At 48.4% G+C, this 26,799-nt stretch overlaps 1 protein-coding gene across 1 annotated transcript in view; it reads left to right on the top strand.

The window, feature by feature from the left end:
* LOC135898036 (PH domain leucine-rich repeat-containing protein phosphatase 1-like) overlaps positions 1-25,657 on the top strand; it is a 58,380-nt gene extending 32,723 nt beyond the window's left edge. The window contains exons 2-13 of the mRNA XM_065426764.1: positions 4,186-4,453; positions 6,890-7,043; positions 7,962-8,022; positions 9,090-9,185; positions 10,391-10,555; positions 11,705-11,899; positions 12,851-13,010; positions 14,436-14,566; positions 19,228-19,371; positions 21,207-21,392; positions 22,290-22,521; positions 24,683-25,657. Coding sequence (XP_065282836.1) covers positions 4,186-4,453; positions 6,890-7,043; positions 7,962-8,022; positions 9,090-9,185; positions 10,391-10,555; positions 11,705-11,899; positions 12,851-13,010; positions 14,436-14,566; positions 19,228-19,371; positions 21,207-21,392; positions 22,290-22,521; positions 24,683-25,285 — 2,395 coding nt within the window. The 3' untranslated portion in view covers positions 25,286-25,657. The remainder of the gene's footprint in view (positions 1-4,185; positions 4,454-6,889; positions 7,044-7,961; positions 8,023-9,089; positions 9,186-10,390; positions 10,556-11,704; positions 11,900-12,850; positions 13,011-14,435; positions 14,567-19,227; positions 19,372-21,206; positions 21,393-22,289; positions 22,522-24,682) is intronic.
* The last annotated feature ends 1,142 nt before the right edge of the window (positions 25,658-26,799 follow it).

Below are 26,799 nucleotides of genomic sequence, written 5' to 3'. Positions count from 1 at the left end.
CGATTACACAGGCCTCGACCACGATTATCATCGACAGGCGCTAAAAAGGCCACAAGGCGTGTCACTCGACTGGTCAACGCGCAGAGCCAGCATAGAAAAATTGAGGCAAGTGTACGCGAATTTAGGCCTATAATGTTTTTCATTCGCCGCACCAGCCCCTAGCGCGAATTCACGACACATTCGAATGCAAATCGATTTTCCCATTCTGCAAGCTCCAAAGGGCGACCAGATATAGATATTGGCATTGCGTAACATGTAGGCCAGCGATCTACAAGTACGTCATTACGATCACGCTTACAGTTTAGCCGATAATCGAAAACTTGATATAAACATTCGTAGGCCGCCCCCCTCCCCTCCTCCTCCGAAATATAAACGCCCCGAAGAACGGCTATTTATATGGCGACGACATGGCGCACCTGCAGTTCCTCTAGCAAAAGATCAAAGGTACGAATCATTAGAAAAAGAAGGTCACGGCATAATAGCAGAAGTTAGCCGCTTGCTCGTGTGCGCGTTAAAGTATGACAGCGATTTCACTGCGCATAAGCACTCTCAACAAACAAAAGCGCTACCGTGTGCCATTTCGTAACTGATCGGTTCATTGTGAAGCTTACGGTCCTGCCCTCAAACTCTACACACAGGCTCGGCGGTTGCGTCATCGATCGTGGCATTCGTGGCCGCTCGGACGCGCGCGCCGAGAAACGGCATATGTTCCCGTACGTTTCCTCTACATCAATTCTAATGCGCACTGCCTTAATGCGAGAACCAACGGGGCGCACCGCGTTGCCACATCAGCGAGAAACACATCAGCGGTCGTTGCATTTAAAACGCGCGGCATGCTGCGCCCGCCGACCACGCGGCGGTGTGAGTGTGAATGAGCCTCTGGCGCTGAAGTTTCGAGTTGCCGTCGGGGCACTCTTGCGTGAACAACAGTTTCCGTTTCGTTGTTTCCATGCATCGTCAACGTGGCTGCCCACATTTTCTCACGTAAAAATATTGAAAAAGAACGAAAATTAAAACGAACGAAAGCGCAAGCGCTCCCGCGGGCCAGCGCGACCGTCAGCGCGCGATTCTTTTCCGCTCCCGCGGACAACGGTTACCTCCAGCGGACAGTTCACGAAACCGACAGCGCAGCGCGAAGGTCGCCCGGTGCGTTGCGTGCACGATCGACGCCGCGGCCGCCGGGCCGCGTACACACACGTGGGACGCCTTTCCGACTGGTTTTCTGAGCAGGTCCCAGGGAACCGTGTTTAGCGTCCGCCAGAGCGGAAACGGTCCCCCTCTCATCTGCGGCCGAAGGAGCCGTCAAGCCGCGCTCAGGTGCGCGCAGCCGACGATCCCACCGAGCGGTCAAGTTTGGGTCGCGCAGGGCCCCCGCCGAATCGGCGGGCAGGCAGCGCAGCGCTTGTCTGCGCCGCGCCCCTTTTCGTGCACCAAGAAGTGGGACTGCGAGCGGAAGAAAGAAAGATGAACAACGATGAACACACGCACACGCGCGCGCTCGTTTTCGGAGCACGGGACTCGAGAAACGACGAGAAGACGTCGCAGCCGGAGCATATATGCCCCCGAATAGAAAGGTGTAGCGGATACCACACCGATTATTCCAGGCATGTAGAGTGGCGAAGTTGGAGGCTATTTCAAATCCGCGCTCCGAAAACTTTTGCAGTCGACTGTGCGGTTTTGATGCGCAGGCGGCTACGCGCTTGCCGGCTTTGCAACCGTACACATTCGCAAGTGCAAACAAGAGAAGCGTGTATACACCCGACCATATTAAGAACTCTCATATTTAGTCACCCTATCGATATCACATTTCAGGACCTCCTTGTTCCCGGTTAAGTAAATAATAAAGCAGAGAGAAGGATGCGCAGTTCCTTCGAATATCGTTCAAGGAACTCTGATTAGCATCTGCATTTGAGCCCACCGGTAACAAACTGTTGCAGCGCTCACTGATACATTTTCTTTTGTTTATTTTTTTTACATCTTTCGCATAACTTCTGTTTATGCGAGAACCTATTCCTTCTTTTCTCCGCTGCCTTCGGAGCCATCGCTGTAATTTGGCGCAGCGCGTAAAGGAAGTAATCGTGCGCGAGCTACATTGCGCGATCACTAAACGCATCCCTGAACCGTGATCCTTGTCTTCTGAAATGACAGTAACACATAGATGGGGTTTATTTGTTGCTGTTGTTTTTTTCGTCGAGCATGCTTCCATTCCACTTTCTACACGTGCGCACTAGTCAACACTTGGGTGTTGCTTCAGCGAATAGTGCATGTGGACCGTAAAGTGTCAGCGCAAGCCGGTATATATGTCATCATTTCGAATACCGGTCCCGAGCATGCATGTTGTATTTTGAAGACAAGGTCCTTTTTGGCAAGTTCATACAGATTTGCGGGTCGCGGGATTTGAGTATCTAACCACTTTCGTCACGTAAATAAGGTGATCTGAGACCTTCTAGTGCACGCGGAGCAACAAAAAAGGTGCCAAAATGAAGCCTGGAACGAAAGAGACGGACCAAGTTAGCGTATATACATCTGTGCACGGAGCACTAACAATGCGCAATTAGCGAAAAAATGACGAAATGAAACCCAGATGCGTTCGTTCAAACTGCGCGAGCCCAAAAACGGAATCGGAAGTGTGGCTTTACTAAACCGAAAATGCCGGCCGATCCTGAAGGTAGCGTAATCTAAAATGAAAGAAAGTGAAGTAAAGAAAAATGAAGGTTAAGTAAAGGGCTCTCTGTAATAGTAAGATGGTACTAGAGCGGGGTAAGGTGGCGTAAGCGAAGTTAACGCGACTTAACAGCGGTTGACACCGAAGAAAGAAAGAAACAAACAAACACGAATAACAAACATGAAAAAATATGGAACAACAAACCACATGATAAACTAATGCGCCCCGGAAGAGCTCGTCCTTCTTCGACGTCAACCACTGTTGACTCGCCTTCTTAGTTTCTGCTTCAGCAGGCGCTGGCGGGCACAGCGCCTCTGGAGAAAGCGATGTACATGAAACTTAATGCCACGAGACCAAATAAATGCTTTCTTAAAACGAATTCAAAGAAGCAGCGATCGCATCATCATTTTCTTGTAATGGCTATGCAATGTCACTAACAGCATAGCACATGATGCCTTCTGTTAAAGGAACGTGTCTGTGGCTCTGCGACATATTCTTCAAAAATTGGGCATAATAATATTCAACCGTTATCGTTGTATCCTTTCACGTGTATAAATTAATTCTTGTGGACTCGGACCAAAATGTACAGCATGAGCCAATACGAAAGGAAATATCTGATAGGGGGTAATTATAAGGATATATTACTCTAGAGGTGTAAGTGGGGGGCCAACCTTTTTTTTTTTTTACATGCTGCGGTCACTTTGCCTTTTGAAGAATCTGCCCCTTGGCGGTTTCTTCGTTGCAGGAAGCATATAAGGGCAGGTTCTCACAGCAGTATCAGGCGTCACCTTCCAGTATGTTCTGTGCACTCACCATTAAAGCACAAGTGACTGGTTAACATGTGCAGGCCTATTTCAACGCCCGCATTCAGAAAAACGTTCTTGCGCAAGAACTGTTCGTAATAACAGGTGCCAGCCAATCGTGATGTTTGACATACTATATTATTAGAGGAGGCGGTCGGCCAATGGCATACAACACTAACGAACTAAACGCTGTGTGAATTCGAGCCCAGACACGTCCCAAGCTGCGTGGCGTGCAAACTGCGTGGCTGAAAAAGTCGCACGTGACTTCACGCGTGGAACACATTGTGCAGATCAAGTATATAGGAATTCTCAAAAGATATGAAAATCAATCTTTGTGCTCAATGCTATTCTCGAACAAAAATTTGACTCTGGATCCATTCGATTCACCTACACTTGCTGAACTAGTTGAAAAGAAGCTCTTCACTATTAATTTCACTAGTGCAGTATGACGGTGCCTGAGTGTATGCAGTCATTCGCCTCGCAAGGTGCAAAATTCGCGCAAAATGATCGTAGCACTCTCTGCACTTGCGGGAAACGTTGTTCAGACCAGCCGCCGGGTCCGTTCTGCGCGAACACGACACTGGCAGGGAACTGACGCGAACTAACCAGCCCATGGACGAAGTTCAGTTCAACCAATTCCCGCCTGCTCAAAGTTTGTTTTTCAGCGCGGGCGTTGACAAAGAGTGCGCGCGTCGCCTGAACGTGCCGCTCGCGCAGGCTCCGCGAGCTGCACGTGGACTTCAACGAGCTGCACGACCTTCCGGGCGAGCTGTCGGCGTTGGGCCAGCTGCGCGTGCTCAGCGCCTGCGGGAACCGGCTCACGGCGCTGCCGGAGGCCCTGGCCCAGCTGACGGCGCTCGAGAGCCTGCGCCTGTCCGCCAACGACATCGCTCAGCTGGCGTCGCCCCCCGTGCTGCAGGCCCTCAGGCGCCTCGACCTGCGCTCGAACGGCATCCAGGGAGTCGCCGACTTCACCGCCCTGCAGGTGGGTTCGCTGTGCGCATCCCAGCCTAAGTGTGTGGGAAGTGCTCGGCGCCTGGCCGGCGTGAAGAGGTGAGGGAGAACGTAGAGGTCACTTCACCGCCGATGATCCGTCTGGCAGACTATCTGCATTGCGCCCGGTCATCCCGACATCCACGGGAGGAGATCAGGGTTGCCTCACCCTACCTATACATCAGACGTCGCTGCTGGCAACAGTTAATTTACCTTCCCTAGCCCCCCCCCCCTCCTCTGCACCGCCAAGCTCACGGTGTGCATACCAAGACATATTAGCATGGGAAGGAACTTGAAAGAAAGAAAATATTGTGAATGACAATTCACCTGATCTCGCATATACGAAATAAGTGTAGGAATGACTGAGATCAGGTAAAAGCGTCGCCATATATTTTACACCTTATTTAATTAATATATACGGCGACATCACAAAACAGGCATCTGCATAATTGTAAAGCGGGCTTCCGCGCATAGCCAGCGTTGATGAGCTTTATGGCGTAGGGTGGACTAGAGGCACAGTGCTGCATGGACAGTCTGTCGTAGATATGTCCATGTACGAGCTGGTTGAAATTCCTTGAATACTTCGACGTTTGCGATGCAGATGCGTGCGCATCCCGCACGGGCCAAAGTTACTGCAGCTTGGCCCCCGTACTGGTCAGCGCCGCCTCGCTAAGAGCGCACGTTCTCCCCATTCTGCCAAGTGAATACGTGACTGAGGATCCACCATGTACCGGTAGTAAGAGCTAATAACGTATGCCTATTGCTATTATTTGCCAAAGGTTGTTAAAGTCCAGGAATTACGAACACGAACAACCGGCGTCCCTAGCGGCCGTGAGCTGGAAAAAAAGCGCGGTTTCCAAGGGAGGGCATTGTCTTTCGCAAACCGCTAAACAGACAGGCAATGAGGCTGTTTCACTGAGCTTCTCAGTTGCTTATACAAATTAAAGCTACTATAAACCTACAGGTATGTGTGAAAAGCTTTTGCGTGCCTTTTACGTAGGTATCCCCTTCTTTCTTTTTTTCTGTTCTGAATAGGATGATAGTTCGATTGACGGCAGCGGTGGTTTAATTCCGATGGGAATGGAATGCGAAAACGCTCGCGAACTGAGATTTCCGTGCATGTTTAGCAGTGGCGTAGCCAGAAATTCGGTGCGTGGTTAGAAGTGGCGTAGCCGGATGGTGTTTTTTTTGTTTTTTTTTTTGGCGGGGGGGGGGGGGGGCATTTGACCGGGAACAGGGAGGGCCAAAATGGTAGAGCTGGGCAGGCAGCACACTAACGTAAATATTTCGGGAAGAGTGGAGGGACACGTGCCCGGTGTGCCAACCCCTGGCTACGCCACCGATCTTTAGGAACCACAAGTGGTCAAATTTAATCTGGAGCTCGCACTCCAACGTACCTCGTACCAAACTGTGACTTTAAGTGGTGCGGCGAAACGACGCAACTTAATATTTTCTTAATGAGAGCAGCATTCCGGCCAAGTTGGTAATCCATTGTTTAAATGATATTGTGCTTGGTGTGTCGTTTTCTCTCACGTCCGTGTCGTTTTTTATGTCGCGCAATATCATTTAAGTAATTAATATTTTCTACAAATATTCTTTTTTAACGGTGAGGATCGACTTTCTTAACTAAACATTCATCAGGATAGTCCTGCCTCACACGTCCGTGCTACAGGCCACTTTGTGCAGAAGGTCGTATGATATTCACACATACTTCCTTCTGAAATAAGCGTACAATGTATGTAGGTAACAGTGGCACTTTTAAATATTTCGCTGTTTCCTCTTAATGTCTCTAAAGTGCCTAAAATAAGTTTCCAGTTATGTTTGCGACTGCTCGACAGTCAGTTTCACTTTCACTGCTCATTCTTGCATAAAGAAAACCAGACCCATGACGTATTTCAAGAGACGGCACAAAAGATATGTAAACGAACAAGTTACAACATGTTGTACAGCTGTGAAATTTCGCAAAATTATCGTGAGATGAGGTTTATGACCGTTCATAAACGATTCGCCAGCACTAGGAACAACAAATTAAACATGAGCCTGCAAATATAATGGCACTGCAGTTTTTATTTATTTTTAAGGAACAATACGCCACTACTCCGTCCGGCCCTTGCAGGCTCCAGTGGGCACATTTGCGCTTTTTTGGCAGCAACACCCTACACATGTCGGCGTTTCCTGAGGATCAAGATAAAGTATGAAATATACAGACACTGCACTGTAGCGGAAAATTTTCAAATAGCACAATTAATGTACATTTCTAACCTTTTATATTTAATAATTTCTCACAAGTGTCTTGCTTGCTCAACGGGTTTTACTGCTACCACCGTTCGCGGGACGAGCTTCGTAGGGGGAAAAAAAAGATAAAAAAAAAGAACGGCACGTTAAGTTGTGAATGATGAAAACAAAATTTTGTTGGGTTTTCTTCCAGAACCTGCAATCCTTGGACGTGAGTTGGAACAGAATCGAAGAACTGCGGCTACCGACAACAAACCGCCTTCGCCACCTGGACTGTTCACGGAACTGCCTTCATGAGCTGAATCTGCCCGGAGCTCGTCTCGAAACGCTCTCCTCTAGTCATAACTGTAAGCCTTATTCGATCAATGAAAGCCAGAAAAAAACAAAAAAAAAACAAAGTTATAAATTATCTAAAGGCGAGAGAAAGAGGAAGCCTGTATTTTGACTATGCATTTACATCTATTATAACTATGTATATCAACCAGCCTAAGCATAGTATTGCAACAAAAAGAGGGCCAGTTAACTTTTCTGATGTGCACCACGGAACTGCCGACATAAGTATGCAGGTAGTGCACACGAGAATCATATGGTATATATAGCTAAAGAAAACATTTAAGCATGATATTCCCTGCCCCACTAAGTATAGCAAGCTTAAACGCAGTTTGTAAGCACATTATCGAAGCCTTCGTGCCTGTATGTCTTCACACACGCCCCCACACACACGCACGATGCGCCGAGCGCTCGCGTGTGTGCGGAGGAGGAGAGTGCTACAATTAGCATATCGCGTGCATTAAAAATATAATATATTCAAAACAGCAAGTTCACTCTCAAGTATGTTGACATTATCGCTAGTCGCGAGGGAAAAGCGCACTAATGCATCGCGCAGAGGTACTAGAATCTAGTAGCTTGAATTTCTGTCATGGAGACCCGCCGTGGTTGCCCATTGGCTATGGTGTTGGGCTGCTGAGCACGAGGTCGCGGGATCGAATCCCGGCCATGGCGGCCGCATTTCGATGGGGGCGAAAGCATCCGTGTACTTAGATTTAGGTGCACGTTAAAGAACCCCAGGTGTTCGAAATTTCCGGAGTCTTCCACTACGGCGTGCCTCATAATCAGAAAGTGGTTTTGGCACGTAAAACCCCATAATTTTTTTTTTCTGTCATGGAGTTAGATGAAGCTACTGTGATGACGCAAGCCAGTTGCTCGTTGTATACTTTGCACCCAAAGGTGCGCAAAAAAAAATTTAACGTTTTATATTCCTACAGGTCTACAGAATGTCGACATCACGCTACCATGCAACGTACTAAGCTATATCGATCTGTCAACGTGAGTATAATACGTTTAATTATATGCTAATAGGCAAAACATCTTGCGAGGAAAAAAAACTTTAACACGCACCCACCACATTCTATTTGCCATTCTATGGAAATAAAAAAAAACTATCAACTTCGGCCGACGGCGACAGAGCGATGTTGATTCCCGCATGTTTTATGTCATTGATGGATTATTATGCTTGAAGCAGGAAATGTGGGAAACAAGGGACGCCTCAGCACCAGACTGAGGCACACCCTTGTTATTCCATATTTCCTGCACGACTATCCATCTTCCAGATGTCACATCTGTTTCAAACGGCAGCAGCCGTATTCACAAAAACCTCTTACGCTAGAATTGGTCGTAAGACGCAATTCCAGCCAATCCTGATGCAGGACATACTATTAGCGAAGGCGGACGATTGATGGCAAAGAGCACTTACGAAAGAAAAGCTTTGTGAATTCAGCCCCATGTTCCAGCACCAGGTTACAGAGGCCTTCAGCACCGGAGCTTTGCTTCGTGCTATTGTGTAGAGATTGCATGCCTTTTTGCTGCTTGAACAAACGCACAAACCATGAACCAAATAACATGAAGATTGACATTGTTGGTCAACGATTCAGTAGCAGAATTTACACAGCTTTTCGTCTTTAGTGCTCGCTGCCATTCAGCCGGTCGCCTTCACTAATGATATGTCCAACATTGCATGCGGTCGTCTGGCATCTGCTCTTACGGACCCAGGGCCCGTATTCAAGAAGCGCTCTTAGGCTAGAATTGTTGATAAGAGCAAATTACAGCCAATCCTGATGCAGGCCACCATAGGTGGACAACCCGTTGAGTCAACGCTGTGGTTCAAAGCGGGACAGGCCCTTTATAGTGCTGCTAGTGGGTTGTCGATGATAGCACATTGCTCGAATGAAATACCTTCGGTAACGTCAAACACGTGCACACCATGGTGCTTGCACTGAAGAGCACAACGCTATAGCATAAGCCATAGCCTACCCACTTTCCATGAGCGACGTCGGTCCGTGCGACTGGGTTCAATGCACGTGTTCAATGCACGTATTCAATGCACGCTCCCGCAGGAACCAACTTGTGCAAGTACCCCACTGGGTTCCCCAGGCACGCAGCGCCCAGCATTTGGACCTAGGCCACAACTGCCTCACTTCCGTTCCCGCCAGGTGAGCATGCAACAGAGTATTCGAAGCTCGCTGTTGATTCTGATGGATAAAACTTAGGTTTAATTAGCGCTTTGCGCCCAATGTGAAAAAGAAAATGAACGGGTCACTACTTTCGCTGAGAGAAAATAAAAACAGAGCGAGCGAAACCTAGAAATGAAAATAACTCTCATGGGCCTCTGCGCTGCTTTCAGTATAACCGCCACCATACAAACAACCAGGGCTTCACTGGTTGTTTCACATCACCGCACCAATTCACTAAGATCTTCATTCGTACTAACTGCATTTTATTGGTCGGCTGCTTTCTCAAGTAATACATTCGCTATCACTAGACGTTGGCGTCCGCAACCTTACACTCGAGTGCTATAACACTGCTAAGTGGTTTGCGATTGCGGGCCCAGGGCAGTATTCACAAAGGTGTTCGTACGGTAGAGCGGTTCGTTAGAACATACATCAGTCAATTGTAATAGCCGACATAAAAGCGAAGGTGGCCAGCCAACGGCGAGCAGTTACTGCCAAAGTAAAACTTTGCGAATTCGCTCCCGGCATTTTTTGAATAAATCGCCTTAGCTCCGCCACACTTCATGCGCTTTGGACTACTGCCGCCAAGTGAGATGTTCTTAAAACGCCCAACTCGTGTAACATATCGCACAAGTGCATCTGGCAAGACGCAGTGCGACACACCATTTAATGAATGATTCTGAATTGTACTGATGCTTAATGTGAAGCTAGATTCACACGACGGGGCGAGCGAGACGTGGATGGGCTTCAGAGGGCAGCGTGATTCGATAGCATTCAGCCATGTCACACTCGTCCGCGGAGTGGACCAGCAATCCGGTCAGTAGTGTGAAGATAACAAGCAACAAATCAGGGACCGAACTCATAAAGTCTTTACTTCTTGAGAACTACGTGTCATTGTCCGTTGGTTGTCGTCTTGTATGGCTATCGTGACTGGTTCGTTCCCGTTTTTTGCAAGCTCTTCTTCGGCACAACTGACTTTGTAAATCCAGCCATGGGCCCACGTATTCTAGGGCTGAATTCGCGAAGCTTTACGAGAGCAAGAACTATTCGTCGATGACCAACGCCTCTCTAACATGCACCATATCGCCATTTTGTGAGGTCCGTTCTTACTAACTATAGACTCTCGCGATTGGACTGCGTGAATTCTGGCCCCTGTTAGCTGACAAAATGCTTTGTGTCTCTTCCAGTCTGTTCAGTCCGACATTGTCTCAGCTGGACACAGTGCGGCTTAATCACAACAGCATCGCCAGCTTCCCTGAAAGCATGACAGCACAGTGTCACATCCGCCATCTTGACCTACAGCACAACTGTCTCACTGCCTTGCCACCGAACCTGCTCCGCCACGCATACAGGTATGTGCCGTATGAAGGTCAATAGACAGATGATAATGATCAATGTCCTGTAATGTAGTTCAGTGGATCCAGCAGACACGCCGAGTGGTGCGAGCCAATGGGCCCCTGAACTAAGGGCTTCCTACTAAGAACTCCCTACGAGGAAGTCACCCCACCTCATTGGAAATAAATGTTCTCTCTCTATCTCTCTCTCCTATAATATACGTAATAGCAAAGAAGTTTAGTCCGGTTATCTCGGGAATACCGAAAGACTACAGCGAGTCAGCCAATACCACCGATATATGGATTACTGTTAAATGAATTTCGTATTATTGACACCTTCACAAAGAACTGTGAAGGTGAAGGTGAATTGTGAAGGTTGATTGACCATAAATCCACGGAGGTTGCGTAAAAATACTATTAATAATAAAAAAGGTGAACTTTTTTCATAACATTGACGAGAAGTCTGCAAATGAAAGCTGCATAGCTGCGATCATTCTCCAAGTGTACAGTCGCGAGCAAAAGATTGCGGACCAAAGGTGCCGCGATTATATTTTATTTTTCCGCAGACTGCATTCCGGTTGAAATCAAGGGCGCACGCCTACGTGCCCGTGTTTTGACCAATACAATGTATTAAACCAATTCCAGGCCGCGGAGCTGCGCTTGAATACATCTAAAATTTTTGCTGATGCCGTGATCTCCCAACCTTTGCTCGCGACTGTACATATAGTAGACGTAACAACTCATGCTCATGCAGCAAGATAATCAGTTTGTTCATGGCTCCTGTGATTTTTTTACTACTACAAATTTGTACGTCATACATACTATAACCCATTTTAGTGTATCGATAACCACTTTTTGTAAAGACAGGCTGAAGTTGCTGTTCTCGCTGGCTGAAGACAAAAGTATGAGGGCTTGTCAGGTGCCATTATAAGCACCAAAACTGCATGAAAAGAATGTAAAACCGACGCGTAGATAATGTATGTACAACCGACATGGAAGCCTGAAGTCTGTGCTACCGAAGCGCCGCTTTTACAAGTGCAGTGTAGCAACCAGCGAGTGACTAGAGTTACGGTATGTGGTCCTCTGGGCTTATACAGTAACTATATGAATAACTTAAGCGCCGCGCCCGTCGGAGACGTCCACTAAGCGGTTCCGATGCACGCGCAGGCTTCAGTGGCTGAACGCGTCGTACAACGAGCTGTCGTCGCTGGCGCGGCCCGACCAGGCGAGTTTCCCGCTGCGCTGGCTTCTGCTCACACGGACAGGCCTCACGGACGAGCAGGTCTGGCCTCTGGTTTTGGCATGCCCTGGCCTCAAGGTACTCCAGCTGGCGTACAACCAACTCCACACCGTTCCTGCCAGGTACGTCCACCGAAGAACTACAGATCCTGTGCATGCCAAGAGACGCGCCGGTCCCCATCCTCAGAGCACATGGTTTCATGCGAGATAACAACTGGGCACACGGCGTTTCGTACCGTTTTAACACGTTAAAAAAAGAGAAAAAAGGCGTTGTGGAAGGGGGGAGGGGTGTACAAGTTAAGTCTGCACGAAACAAGAGCTTCTGTACAACTGAATGAGGAGCAAAACAGGAATTCGTGAGAGCGGTACAGTCATGACGTTTTACATGCGCGAACCAAAGGTTTTTCGAGATACTTTAGCACCTCCATACAAACGTCCACATTTCTGTCTTGAGCGGTTGAGCGATGCGCGGTGAAGCCAAGAAATCGATATCTTTGCATTTCTGCTCGGCTTGAGATGAAATGCTCAGAGCAGCGGCAGCCACACGGACACGTGAGTCACACAGCATTCAACCACGCATGTACAGTACTCACGGAATGAAACGCGACAGCGAGCATTTGGTAGAACCCAGGATATGTGCAGAGAACTCGAGAGTACCATGTCATGTCGCTATGAATCTGGTCACTAAAGGTGACTCTGACTCCGCTCTAAGTGTACACACCAAAGTTACGTCGATGTGACACGAACTGCAGCCGGTGGACACGAAACTATGGGCATTAGTTTGCCCTAAATTGACGCGTTTCATTCCGTGAGCACTGCACACACACACACACACACACACACACGCGCACACGCACACACACACACACACACACACATACATACATACATACATACATACATACATACATACATACATACATACATACATACATACATACCTGGAACCTCGCAACTGCTGCAGCGCAATCCTTGAGCGCTCGGTGCATATATGTGGACGACTGCATGTCACATGGTGTCATTCTCTCCCTCGTAAGAAATGCCGATCGGACGTAAAAAGAAGGTATCCTGCAGGATATCCGAGCTGGAAAGCCTGCGCGACCTGGTGTTGACGGGCAACGCGCTGCAGCGGCTTCCAGACTCCCTGGCTTCCCTTCCCGGACTCGAAGCCTTGCTCCTCAACTGCAACCTACTCGACACATTGCCAAATTTTGAGCACAACCGCTCCCTCAAGGTGAGTCCATAACGCCCACCTTTCAGTGCAAGGAGAACTACCGGCTACACCACAGTGCAGACATGGCGGAGATACGCTGAACTGGGCCGAAATAATGTAGCGATTTTATTCCAGTTTTATTCCTTTATGAACTTCGTCACTGGCCTCAGCGCCACACTTCCTACGCTAGCGCCAGAAACGGTCAATCTGGAGATGTGGACGTAAGGATGGAACAAAATCGTAGCAAAAACAATCGTTACATTGAGCCGGCCCTGCGTTAAACACAGCTGCATATACCTATATGTGTGCATAAGGGTCCAATAAATGTCACGTTATGTATAGCGCGTGCACATAAAATACCGCGGAACGCGGCTCGTGGTGCAACCCCCCTGTGACGTAGTATATAGTGTGGCGTAATATGAAGCTTTACCATACCGCGCGATAAAGCGTGTCTCATCCATGCTGATGAACTGAGCATGCGTCGAATCAGAAGTTTCGCAGAGCGCCAATCGGAATGAGCCTGTAGGAAGAGGGGACTGCGACGGCGCCTTCAATTTACCCCACAGCTCCATATTACACGGAGGTTGGACGGAGAGCCACGGTTCGTGGTGTCGCGTACACAATCAGGGAAATTGATGAAAGGATAATTTGACACCACTTGTTTAAGCCTGCATGTTTATTTCGAAATGTCAAAATACGTAACTAAACTTTTATAAAGATTCCCTCGAACTTTCCAATATTGCCACGTGCCTTTCGGGCTTTGCATCTGTGCCGGTGGCGTCCGAATGACGGATGTTAACGCGTGTGAGCACTCGCACAAACCTACCGCGATAGCGTCGTATCTACGATGGGCCCATCGTATCAGGCAGGGCAACTCGCGCTATCTCCCGCGATAGTTCTACGCACGTTACTTCACAGCCTTTAAATACTGCCCGCAGATAGGGGATGTTCGTTCTTTGTCGATTGCTGTCCATGCTTGCACATGTTGCTGCTGTTGGGCTAGTTGCTTTTGGTTATGTGGGGCACAAGTTCGCCTCAACAAATGGTTGTCTTGCTGTGCGCTCGTCTTCTGTAATTACCGGTGTGTAGCACCACTCGTGACATGTGTCGTAAATTATGTACCGAGAAGTTAATCACTGTATAACTAGTTTAATTAGTGAATGGGTTACCTTGGTTTCTCTTGCAGATGATGTCCGCCTTGGCGTCATTTGCAATACATTTGTAGTATCGTATTCAGAGTAAATTTTGTAGGCGTTAGAGAAGCGTTCAAAGCAAAAAGAAAAAAAAACACGATATAATATCAGTGTATATTGAAAAGTTACATAACGCCACACTGCGTCGACGAGCGTAAAACGGCTGAACAACCTTTTTACCTCCTCTCAACGCTCTAACGTCGTCGTTGATGAATTCTTCAACGATCACTCCACGAACAACGCGGCGTTGCAGGTGCTCGACGTGTCGTGCAACCTGCTGAGCAAAGTGACCCTCTCGTCACTTGTGTCCCCAAGCCTGCAACAGCTAGACATTTCGTGCAATCAAGCGCTGTTCGTCGATACGCAGGAGTTCCACGCCCTCTGGTAAGTCTGCACACGCAGGCGCTTCAACTATACAGTGGCCCAGCTAACGTTAGCTAAGCAGTTCAACTAAAAAGAAAGGATTTTAGAAAACACGGTGCAAGATACGATTTAAGACCAAACACCATAGGTCCTATAATTGTATCGTGCACCATGTTTTTTCAATCCTTTTTCTTTTTCGTTGAACAGATTGATTAACGTTATCTGAGGCACATTGTATACGTAGCCTTACATATCACTACACTGACGCGCATTTCGTTTGTGAATAATGCGAGTTTTCGAAGTATAATATTGTAATGAGATTTACGTTTTCAGCATCGATTACAGAAAGCTCGTCATAATAGTCATGGACAGGAGCATCAGCATCCAAAGCATCAAAAACAGCGTCCGTTTTCACAAAACTGTTCTTGCATAAGAGCATTTCGTTATTGCCCGGCGTTCGGGAGCCAGGCACTACGTCATGATAGCGCGGTCAATCTCGTAACGAGATTATTTCCGCGGCCACGACCAATTGCGAACGGCATTTGCGTAAGACGCTTTATGAACACATACAACGTGAAAACCTAAGCCGTACATTGTCAGAGCATATGATTTGATAGCTCAAGCGTTAAAATGTCACGTAATGTTCAAAATTGAAGAAAAGTTACGACGACTGTTATTATTCATTCTTTGGATTGTACACGAAACACACGAAGGACTAGAGGTGGTGGTGGTGGTGGTGGTGGTGGTGAATTGTAGTAACAGGCGGGTTTAGCCTGGCGAACAAGGCCGGCAATTGCTCCGCCCGAGCGTCTCGCACAATACCGCTGAAGGGTTTCACCATGTGTCCTTCAAACCAGTCTCTCTTAAAAACTCGATGAGGAGACGTGAAGTTTCTTTTCGGGCTATAACTGATCCCGCGGGAAATATAAGGTGTTGCAGGCGCGCATGCGGAAGGTTCTTGCTTTGCAGATTCTTCAGGAGAGTGTCTCTTTCATCTTGGAATTGCTGGCAGGACCACAAAAAGTGCTCAATGTCTCCTGTCTCGTTGCATGCCAAACAGTTCGGAGAATTGATTCGCCCCGTTTTAAATAACCAGGCCGGTGTATTTGCAGATCCTGTCCTTATTCGATATAGAAGTGTGGCTTCCTCTCGGTGCAATCGCTTGGTTACGCAGGGCATATGCGGTGGAACCCAAAGCGACGCAAAGTGATTTCGAATGTCAGATTTTTGCACTTGATTACTCTTTGGGGCCTTGATTTTGGGAGGATGATAGAGCGCGGCGTATGCAAGCGCATCAGCTTTTTCGTTTCCTGAGATACCAATGTGGGAAGGAATCCATTGAAACTTTACTGTGAAGCCTTTGTTTGAAGAAAAGGTATCCGACTTTGCCTTGGAGTCCCTCAGCCAGCGTCAAACAAGAAAGTGCTCTACGAAGCTGAGTCACGCCCTCTACGACTTCAGGCTTCCCAGGCTCTGATGATCCAGCTCCTACGATTGAGTGAGTCTACGCCCGGTAGAGCGCTCTTACGACGTATAGGTAACAGGCCGCGCTCACATTTTTATGCAGCATTGAACACGCTTCGCGTATTAGGATTGCGCTGCTCGAGACAAAGGGAAAGGATAGAACCACCCTGGACATTCGAGGACATCATATGCAACTTAAGTGTACCACGATTGCAATCAAAGAGCTGCATTCCATCTGCAGAAGCCAAGTCATTAGTCCTGGAACACCTGAACACGATTTACCCGAGTCACCTACAAGTATACACAGATGGCTCTGTCAAGGCAGACGAAGACCGCTGTGCAGCTGCATTCTATATTCCCTCTCTAAGATATACGTGGTCTGGCCGTCTGGACTGTATAGCCTCTTCGACAGTTGTGGAAGGCGCAGCAATAGCTTCTGCTCTGCGCAAATTAAAGACTTTGCCTCCGCAGAATGTGGTTGTCCTTACGGACTCAAAGGCCGCATTACAACAAATATACCGCGGTTTGCCATCCCTCAAGTTCCCACGCAAATCACTAGCCATCGTGAAAGAGCTCAACAACAAAGGACTAGAGGTCACGAGCGCGTGTCCGTGTGTTTCGTGCCCAACCCAAAGCACGAATATGAATAGGTGCCAACTCGCCGAGCTTTGAATTCTTCGATTGATTATATTATTTTACCAAAAATCTTCGATCACGCGGTGATTAACATTGGCCGAATGAAAGACGTCTTTTATTGCGATAATAATTATATAAACACCCCAGGCGATTTTTCGCCGTCGCCGTGATGTCCACTATAAAATGCAATAAGATCGCATCGCGCCCCGAGCGCCATGTGCTGTGGGTGCGAGGAAAAGTGCGCGATGGTGAGCCGATAAGGATGGTGGCTTGATGTGTGCAGTCTTCGCGCGCGCGCACAATGTTGGAGGTCGCGTGATCAAGCGTGCTCTAGGGGAGGAGAGCGCGCGTCTCCTCCTCGAGACCGGCCGTGCCTGCGCTTCCGGAACGCGGTAAAGAGAGAGGCAGCACGAAGCCTTCGCTCTCCTCTGCCGGCACTCTTAATCACGCCAGTGTTGTGAGAACGAATGTTCGTGGTCATCGAGTGAGATATATTCATGTTTGCCTGGGCGCAAGTGACACGTACCTTGCCAGTCATTTTAATTAGTAAGCAAATGTTTACTGCAATTTATGCGTTCGATGAAACTATGAATTCCTTACTTCTTGCAGTTGTCTAATACTTTGCTATCGCTATAAATGCATCGCCTTTCGATCGATAGTGCGACTTTCTACCGTAGCTGAGGAAACGCACGGATTTGTTTATTTCATCAGCCGCAAGGACTCGCATATACCGTATGAGGACCACAATGCCGATAATTACATATACCGTCTCCTAAAAGAGTACTGGCAGAAAAATTTTATGTACCGCTTATTTTGCTTTTTAGACATATATAGCTATCGACTTCGTATTTACGGTGTACGACGCCACAATTACTCGAGGATGCCAGAAGTAAATAATTACAGAACATTTAATGCGACCTGTTTAAAACGCGTGACAAGTGCAGCGCGGCTTTGGGCGTGGAAAAGTAGGTTATCACATCACCGAAAGCGGAGGTGGGGGTCACGCCAGTCAGCCGCGTGCGGTGAATTATCGTGTCGCCGAGACGCAGGAGTCCTAGTTCTCCTCGAACGCTGAAGAGACTCAGTTTTCGCCAGCACGGTCGTGTGTACGCGCGAGTGGCGCCTGGGGCACGCTGCCGGGCTAGTTGGTTTGGATTCATAATAGACACGGAGCGGCGCAGTACGTGTATGTGTCTTTCTTAGTTTTGGTCCCTGTCGCATTGCGCTGCTCCGTGTCTATTATGGCGTCTCGTACCACGACACCGCCACATCAGGTGAACAGGTCACATTAGGTCACATTAAAATGTGTACAACTAATTATTTGTTGAGCTCTCGCGGATCCAGAGGGTAATTACTGGGTCGACACCTATCCAGCAAAGAAAAAAAAGCAAGACACTTTTCTGTCATTAGTCCTTTGAAGTTGGCGTCTTCGTCTCCATGGCGGCGTTCCTGGAAGGAGCGGCAGTGTCTGAACTCAATATAATGATGAATGTAGTGTTTTGTGGCGCAAGGGCCAAGATAAACTCTGTATAGTGAAATGGAACAATGGGCAAAAAAAGAAAAAAAGTTTAAGAAAAGCTTTTGCACATGAGCGAGGAAGAGAGAGAGAGAAATGGAGGGCGGGAGGGGTGCAAATTCGGGATGAACAGGAAGTTGCACCGTCAAAGTCACTATTGATATGAGCGGCCCAAGTCCACGCTATACGCGCTGTTATACAGGAACAACGCCTTTATGGTCGGCCCTTCCAAGTATAATCTATCACAACGACTGTGTTCCCACAGCAAACAAAAGAGCATGCACACTCGCTCCGCACAGTGTTACGCGCGCAGGTGGCTCGGCGAATGGCTTCGCTAATGCACACACACTGTGCCGTTGCCTATTATAGCCGGTCGCGATTTAGTTCGCGGTCGCTCGCCACAGCGCGGAAGTACCGAACGCCAGCCGGCGATGCGAGAGCCGTGCCGGGGTTGATTGGGGACGGCCAACGCGCGTTACTCCCCGGTTCCAGCCGGTCCGGACGTGCGTTTTTTTCAGCCTTAACGACCACGACGCGCCGTAATCGCGTGTTTGTGTGCTGTGCGAATTTTCCTCGCAGAGTGGCACTTTCTCTCGAGGATGGGGGAAAAAGAAACCCGGAAACGCGATGTCACGCTCGTATTATCCGGCAAGAAGCAAGCGCACCAACCTCGACGAGGGCGAGTTGTGTGCGGCTGTTATGACCGACATCTCGAGACAGCTGTAATGCGTTGCGGCCTTCCTGATGCTTCGTTTCGTGTTTCGTTTCCCACGCTCTCTGCTTAACGAGAAAGAAGAGACGACACTTCCTAGAGCGCATGAGAGGCTGTGCATGTCGTTAAATAATGACAAATCCAAGTTCAAATCATTATAAAGGCTAATCCTCTTATTGCTTCGCCCTGGAAGTAGCTCTTTAAGCCTAGCCGTTACGACGTATTACGAAGGGCAATGTCGCCATTCTCTAATGCAGGATCATCATCATGGCGACGCCTTGTGTGGTGTAGTTTTGTATCGAAAAAACTGTTTATCGTATATTATGTCGCCTGTGATATCGCTCTTGCGTTCAGTTCCAGAAGAAATGTGTCCGTTGTGGACACCAAGTTCTCGGGTCGCTTGGCGCCGCCCTTCAAGTCCAACGGCCCTGGCCAAAGCTGTCTTGAAAGCCCCTTCTGGACGACAGGCTTTTCGGAAAGCCTCAAAGGACCAGCCAGGTAAGCCGGCACCACGACAAAAGCGAACAAAGTTATGCCCCCTAGTGAGGACATTACTAGCTCTTCTTGCGAATGAATGCCACAAATTGTACCATAAAACGAAATGAAGCGCCGCAACGTTTGGTCGCTAAACGACGTCACCTGCTGCTCTTCCGGTACATGGAAAATGCTTTCCTTTGTTGTTATTGTTTTTATGACGTTATGATATTATGCCATACCTCAATAGTTGTCGAGGTCGGATAAAGTACAAGAGAGCAGACAATGTTGAGGAAAATTTGAGCGAGCATCCAAGGACGGAGTGGGTAACCGATATAAGGCGAAGAGGAGGGCGGAACACATCAAAAATAGCTGGTGCAAGGTTGAATTAACTCTTGTCTACGTATACATATACTGAAGTCTGGCCCTGAGAGAGGACCATAATTTAAGTGAGCGAAGCACCACTCTCACTGCACCACTCTCACCCCAATAGTCATCTCAAAAACTTTACATGCCTAAACTTGCGGAGAGTATGGCCGCTAAGCATTCCTCGTGGTTGTGCAGCGAATGAGGGTTAGTTCAAGTGAATATGATATTGTTAAGTGCAATTTAACACTGTTTACTTCGAGGCATTCCTAGTCTTATAATGCGCTGTGAAGCGATAGACAATTTTTTTTTACATAACCCGTCTTAATTCACTTAAAGAATGTTACCCTTGTTTCATGTGTCTGATAAACGTCAGGCATACAGTTCTTGCCCCGCATGGCACTGCGGCTTCTGTCGATGTTGCAACTATGCAACTACGCGTTTTTACAAAGTTGCGGCACGCTGACTACAATCGCACGCTTTCGTGTGATTGGCAGGCGCTCATTTTTATTTTTCTGGGCGCCTTTGTGGTCTGGATGCATTCCAGGCTACCTGAACGCTCTACGCTTGCAGATAACTGCAGGTTAACGAACGTAAAAGCGTGCCCGGCTCTATTCAAGGGTCGTTTTTAATGCAATAAGCATTCTTAAGGTACCTTCCGGGGGCTGACAGTCGGTCGGTCTCTAACATCTTTCCCGCCAACCTGGGTTACCGGATGGTCCACGGTCGAATGAATGGTAGCGCATCGGATTGGTTGTGCTGAGGGAACAGTGTTTCGAAACCAACCGCCAGACCAACTTGGATCACCAAGTATGTGACACTGTGTAGCTATGCACCGCTCTTTCTTTGACGCCGACATGGGGCACTGGGCATGCGGCACAGGGCGTCGCACTGAGTATGTACCGCTCTCTAATGAACCTCTCTGACGCAGACTTGGACCGCCGAGTGTGTGCCACTCGGTCTGTTTGACTGAAGTGACTGTTTGACTGACTGACTGAAATGAATCTTTTTCATACCAACTTGGTTCACTGGGTATGTGCCAGCAAATGTGTGCCACTCTTCACCTTCACCTCTTTGACGTTAACTTGGGTGACTACGTATGTGCCACTGGTTATTTGCCACTCTACAATGACAAAAGTGATCCTCTAAATTTCTCCGATGCACGGCGGAATTGAACCCACGCCACGCGCGGATTTTACGGCGGCGCTGCTAGATGTCGCAGCGTGTGTAGTAAGAAGCGCGAGAGAGGAGCCCTGCTGAATACACGTTTCGGCGTTGGCAATACGGTGTGTCGCTACATTGCTTCAGTGCTAATCGCATGAACGCGGACATTCATTGAGATAGGTTCTGTTGGATTTTGTTTATGTTGTACTGAACAATACAAACGGTTTCGACTAGATTGAGCTGATCCCAAACTGGAATATCCCAACACGCCGGCAGGAATGCGTTAGCAACGTGTGCTACATGTGCCCACTGTGTGCCGCCCCTCGCAGGTTGTACATCAACCAGTGCACTCAGCCGAGCGGTCACACCGAGGTGCTGGCGGCCATCTTGGAGAGCCCACAGCGGCAGTTGCTTTCCACTGCAAAGGCGGCTGTCGCACAGCTCGTACGACAGGAGCGACGCTCAGCCGAATCTTCGGCAGCCTTCCTGCAAAACATCATACTCTCCACCTACAGGTAGTGGTCTCACTATACAGGCCCGTCTTCGGAGAATTGTGTCAGCCATAGTAGCGTTGACCTTGGGCAGTTCAAACATTTAGCCGAGGGTGGCGATATAGGCTTCTTGGTCCATATCGCCACACTCGAACGATGGATGGTGTCCATCCAGACACCAACCATTTAGCGTTACCGTTTGGCGTCACGTACTCCTCTAGACTGTTACAATATAGTCTGCTCGCCTACTTTCATTATCGTTCAGGGCACCAGCGGGTGCTAAAGAAAAAGTAAACAGTCGCAGCGTTCATCAGTCTGATCTGCATGACACGAAGCGTTCAAGCTCCGATATTTCCGGCAGCATAATGTCCTGGTGGCATCGGGATAAGCTAAACCAACTTTTTATTAATGTTTGCTACGCAGAATCTCCATTTTTCAGTCGTGAAACAAAAACGATTACGTGTATGTTATACTTCGCTGAACAAATTTAACCAAGCGACACTGGGACACGACTCACTTTGAGGACCACACGCACGCAAATAAGGGCCGCCTCAGTCCAGTGCTAGAACTTGAGAAATGGAGTTGCCCTTTGTCAGAACAAAATTAATTAGAGCAATAGCAAAAGCCTCTCCACCGACTGCCATGCACCGGCTACTACCACTTTGGTGCCACGTGCGCACATGGAACCGAAATGATGAACTCGAACAGGAGCATACAGGACATATATTCTTTCTGGGAATGCTCTCAAAAGATGTCGCTGTAAAACCAGAACTACAAGGCATCTTTCGGGGCTGTAAACATTTTGTCACTATGTTTGGCTCCCCATACGCTTGAGAGCCCTCGGTGCAGCAAAGAACTGAGGAATCCTGCCGATAGGATGGTCCCATTACGCTCGACAGTTCGCTGCACGTGTTTATGCAGGGCACTGGGCAGCAAGGCGTGCTGCCACCAGCTGAACATCCTGCTCTGCCACCTCGCTCCGGCCGACGTAAGCGCGGACGACACCGACGGGGCTGCGTACCTGATGACGGTCGCGCAGTGTGGCGGGGCCACGTGCCTGCTGGCACACGGCGACAAGCAGACAACTATTCTTTTTGAGGCGAGCGGCCAGAGCACACGATGCGTCGCCGACGACTGGGACGCAGCAGTTCAGGCAAGTACACTTGAGCCACGCGGGTCTGGCCCGAGGCAATCTGTGGCGCAAAAGTCTTATGCTTCGACTGACCTTAGATCTACTAGCGCCTGCCTACTGAATTCGTTAGTTGCACAAGGCGTCGGCCCTAAACAAGGCTTTCAAGGCGTGTTATTTTGCAAAACTTCAGCGTCGCCCCTAAATAAACCCTTTGAAGGTGTCAGAGCTGCATCCCAGGCGCGTATATGTTTGAAAAAATTGTATGCACGTTGCCACTTAATAACGTTATGAGCGGGCGTGTTATCTGAAAAAATGCAGTAAGTAGGCGGAAGTTGGGGGGGGGGGGGGGGATGAGTGTTCGGTGTCAGTACACCCCCGGAAATTTTTTAATCCGTGTGAGCCCAGCAAAACGTGTCTTGAGCAGTCGGAAAGCACACTACGAAAATAAGTTCTTGCAAAGCTACTACAGAAACGTGTTTGAGGCGTCCTCTGTAGAGCCGCCATAGTGAACGCTAGACTTCACTATGAAGTATTATCAATGCGTCACTCACGCTTATCATCATAATAAACGCTGGAGTTCTGCCAATTTGCACTCAATAAAACAGCGAAAATTCGAACGCGCGCTTTCTCAGCGTGTTTATGACAGTCCACTACGAGAGTGTTTTAGAAATGCCGGCCAAACTGGTTGTATTCGTTGAAGCACCCATGCACACCATGCATTTGAAATTAAAGCGTATAGAAATACGCATTGAAATACGAATGAAATAGCCAATGATACTCGATTCGTATTCGAAATTTCAAATATTCGCACAATCCAAGAAAATAATAAAAACTGAAATGAATCTTCAGAAAATACGCTTGATTGGCATTCTAGATTTCACGACCTTGATCATAGATAGCACCGTGGCCATGGGTTTGAACGGGTGAAGGAGACTTTGAAAAAAAAATTAAATTACGGGGTTTTACGTGCCAAAACCACTTTCTGATTATGAGGCACGCCGTAGTGGAGGACGCCGGAAATTGCGACCACCTGGGGTTCTATAACGTGCACCTAAATCTAAGCACACGGGTGTTTTCGCCCCCATCGATATGCGGCCGCCATGGCCAGGATTCGATCCCGCGACCTCGTGATCAGCAGCCCAACACCATAGCCACTGAGCAACCACGGCAGGTAACGAGACTTTGAAGGATCAGAGTGCTGATGAAGACATAAACCCAGCCGTGGAAATCTAAATGTATTTTCGTGCGTAACAATTACTTGCTATTGGTGCTCATTGGTTGGCCGCATTTGGTAATATGCTCGCGTTTAGGATTGGCCAGCTCACATGGTTACGAATCGCTCTTTAGCGCACGAACTGTTTTATAAATGCGGACCCATGGCACGCTGCACAAAGTTGTCTTTCTCGATGCAACACCAAAGTTGGCGCATGCGCCATTGTATGATGTACGCTGAAAAGAAAGGTGAATATGTCGACAAAATAATATAATGAATAATTTGTACATACATTTGAAGTATTTAATCTTCGTATAACAAATTTCCATATGCTTATTGAGATACCTTGGTATAAATCATGAAAAGTGAGCATGTAGCGTAGGTTGTAGTATTATATGGGCCCCATTCAAGAAAACTAGTGCACTGGAAATGAAGAGTGCAGTAGCCGCGCTGAGCCTAAAAAGCAATCCTTACGAAAAATTGTCCGTTCCGGCCGACATGTGCCACAGCAACCGACGAACGATTTCAAAAGAGAGAAAAAAAGAGCTTTGACAAAAGTCTAGCTTTTTATGAAACAAACTTTCCGTTTACAAGGAGTATAGTAGGGGTGAGGTACGCCTTCATCACCTGCCTCATTCGCGTTATTCAGCATGAAAATTACTTCCAGCCTACATGCGTAACTACTTAAAGTTATAGTTTACCTATAACTTGGGTGATTGCCATTAATCCCCCAAACATAGGTGAAAACGCAGTCGGCGTCAGCCTCATTGAAGTTAGAAAAAGTAACTGAGATTTTGGCGTGTGTACGTGCATGTTGCTTGCAATAAGGACCTTATTTCAATTACATATCTTTCTGCAACAGATTTCCAGTTGAACAAGGTGACCTTAACTTGTTCGACTGCAAATCTCTGCACACAACGACGGGCAAGAAGCGTTGCCGCCCAGACTCATTGACTGTGTCACTGGCAGGAGGGCTTCCAGACGCACGCCAGCTCGTCGTGGCCGTCGACGGCGCGAGGGCCGCCTCCATGCGAGCTGCCGTCGCCCAGCATCCGACACGTGACGCTGCGCCCGGACGACCGACTCGTGGTGCTATCGACGGCCGCGCTGGGCGACGCTCTGGCCCCCGAGGCGGCACTGGCCGAGGCCCTCGACGCGCCAAACCCGATGGCGGCCGCCAAGCGGCTCAACCAGGCCGTCGCGTCGCTCGTCAGCGACGGCGGCACCTGCGTCATCGCCATCGGCCTGCAGCAGGCGGCGGCGTCAGTGGCCGCGGGGGGCCCCGGAAAGAGCGTCCACTTCCGCATCACCACCGACATCGACGACGAGCAGGCGGACGAAGCCGAGGCCTACAAGGCCTGGGAGTACATGCTCGCCCAGAACCACAAGATGCTGTTCAACCGAGAGCTCGAGACGCTGCACCGGACCCTGGCCAAGGGCAAGGCGGCTAGGCACGCGACCGTCGCCGACGGTGCCGGCGCGGCAGCCTCCGGTACGGCCAGGCTGGGATCCAAGAAGAAGCGCTATTGCTACGGTCAGGCCGGCGAGCCGCTGCCGTCCAGTGTGGCCTGACAAGCGGGGAGCGCACACACACGGCTGCCGCCGGACAACACACATGCGTCGAGCTCATGATCCATTGCCGCGCTACGCAGAGAGAGCTTCCGCACACTTTACTGCTGTCGGACAACGAAAGACGTCTGTGCCCGGCGACCGCCCGCATGAGTAACCGCACGCTAGCAGCAGTGAAATGAATATTGCGGCAGATATTCCAAAGACTTCAACGATACACCGCAGTCCGCGATGATGTGTTCGATGGTAGTTAACTGGTGTAACCTATACGCGATCTGCCATAATGTGAACATATACACAAGTCGCGGAACTGTACTGTGCAGTATACCGACGAGTGTTCCAGCATTGAAATAAAGTTTTCTTTGTACATTTCTACAGCCTTTACTTAATTTATGTCAAACGTCTCAGTTAAATTACGGCTCGGCGAAATACTTTCTAGGGAAAAAAATGCACGGCACAGGCCACCGTCGTGAGCTGCTAATCACGTGATACACGCTAGTGAAGTTTAATTTCATTGAGTCCTATCGACAGATTCTACGTCTATAAAAAGGCATATTAGTAGTAAAGTAACAATAATAATAACAGTAACTGATGGGCACCTCAATATATATATATATATATATATATATATATATATATATATATATATATATATATATATATACTCGCGCATTCTTTTTCTCTTCCGGTTCCATCAAAATGCACTGAGAAAGACGTTCTGACGTGATTACCTCGCGAGAGCGCGTAGCCCCTACGATATAACTTCAGCAGCACATTTTCGGTTAACGTATCCGAATAACACATTCGTGATAATCTGGCTTTCGTCGCGAGTTGTCAAAGCTTAAAATAAAATTAACCAAGAAAACATGAATTCTAAGCAAGGAGCCTGTACATCCTCCGACGGCGTTCTCCTTGTCTCTATCTTCTCCTTGTCGCACACTGACTCGGTCACAGCCAAAACAGTGCCACAAGGGAGCCGATGCAGCGCCAGCCACGAACGAGGAACTTCCAAAATGGCCTCTCCCGCTGCTTTCAGAGTTGTCGTGCAGCGAGCAGCTGATAAACACAGCTCAAACAGGCCATATTGAGTTTCTCTACGGCGGAAAAGATTGCTCAAGATAGTACAGCGGGTGTTGCAACATCGCAGCCTAACGAGGAGGCATTTTTATTATTAATTTGTCTCGTTCCGAATCATTTCGCGTCGTGGTGAACTTTCGCGCGCTATATATGACCAAACAACTCTCAACCTTCTCTTTAAATATATATCATAGATATAACGCTCCACATATGCAAATTGGCTGTTATCTATTTTTTTTCGTGGTGTGGGTAGGTGGGTTCTGGAGGCCGTACAAAGCTGGTGGGAAAGAGGTGTGGGTGGGGGGGAGGCATAGTTGCTTCCTGCTCGCGCTCACGGTCTCACGCAGATACATACGTCACAAGTGAGCAGCAGCGAACCGTGTTACGTTTCCTATGTCAGCGGGAGTCAACTGTAACACAACCTCGAAGACATCTGCGCG

This window comes from Dermacentor albipictus, chromosome 1 (assembly GCF_038994185.2).
Source record: "Dermacentor albipictus isolate Rhodes 1998 colony chromosome 1, USDA_Dalb.pri_finalv2, whole genome shotgun sequence".
NCBI lineage: Eukaryota > Metazoa > Arthropoda > Arachnida > Ixodida > Ixodidae > Dermacentor > Dermacentor albipictus.
The sequence above is the reverse complement of the archived record's forward strand: the minus strand, read 5'-3'. Positions and strand labels throughout refer to the sequence as shown.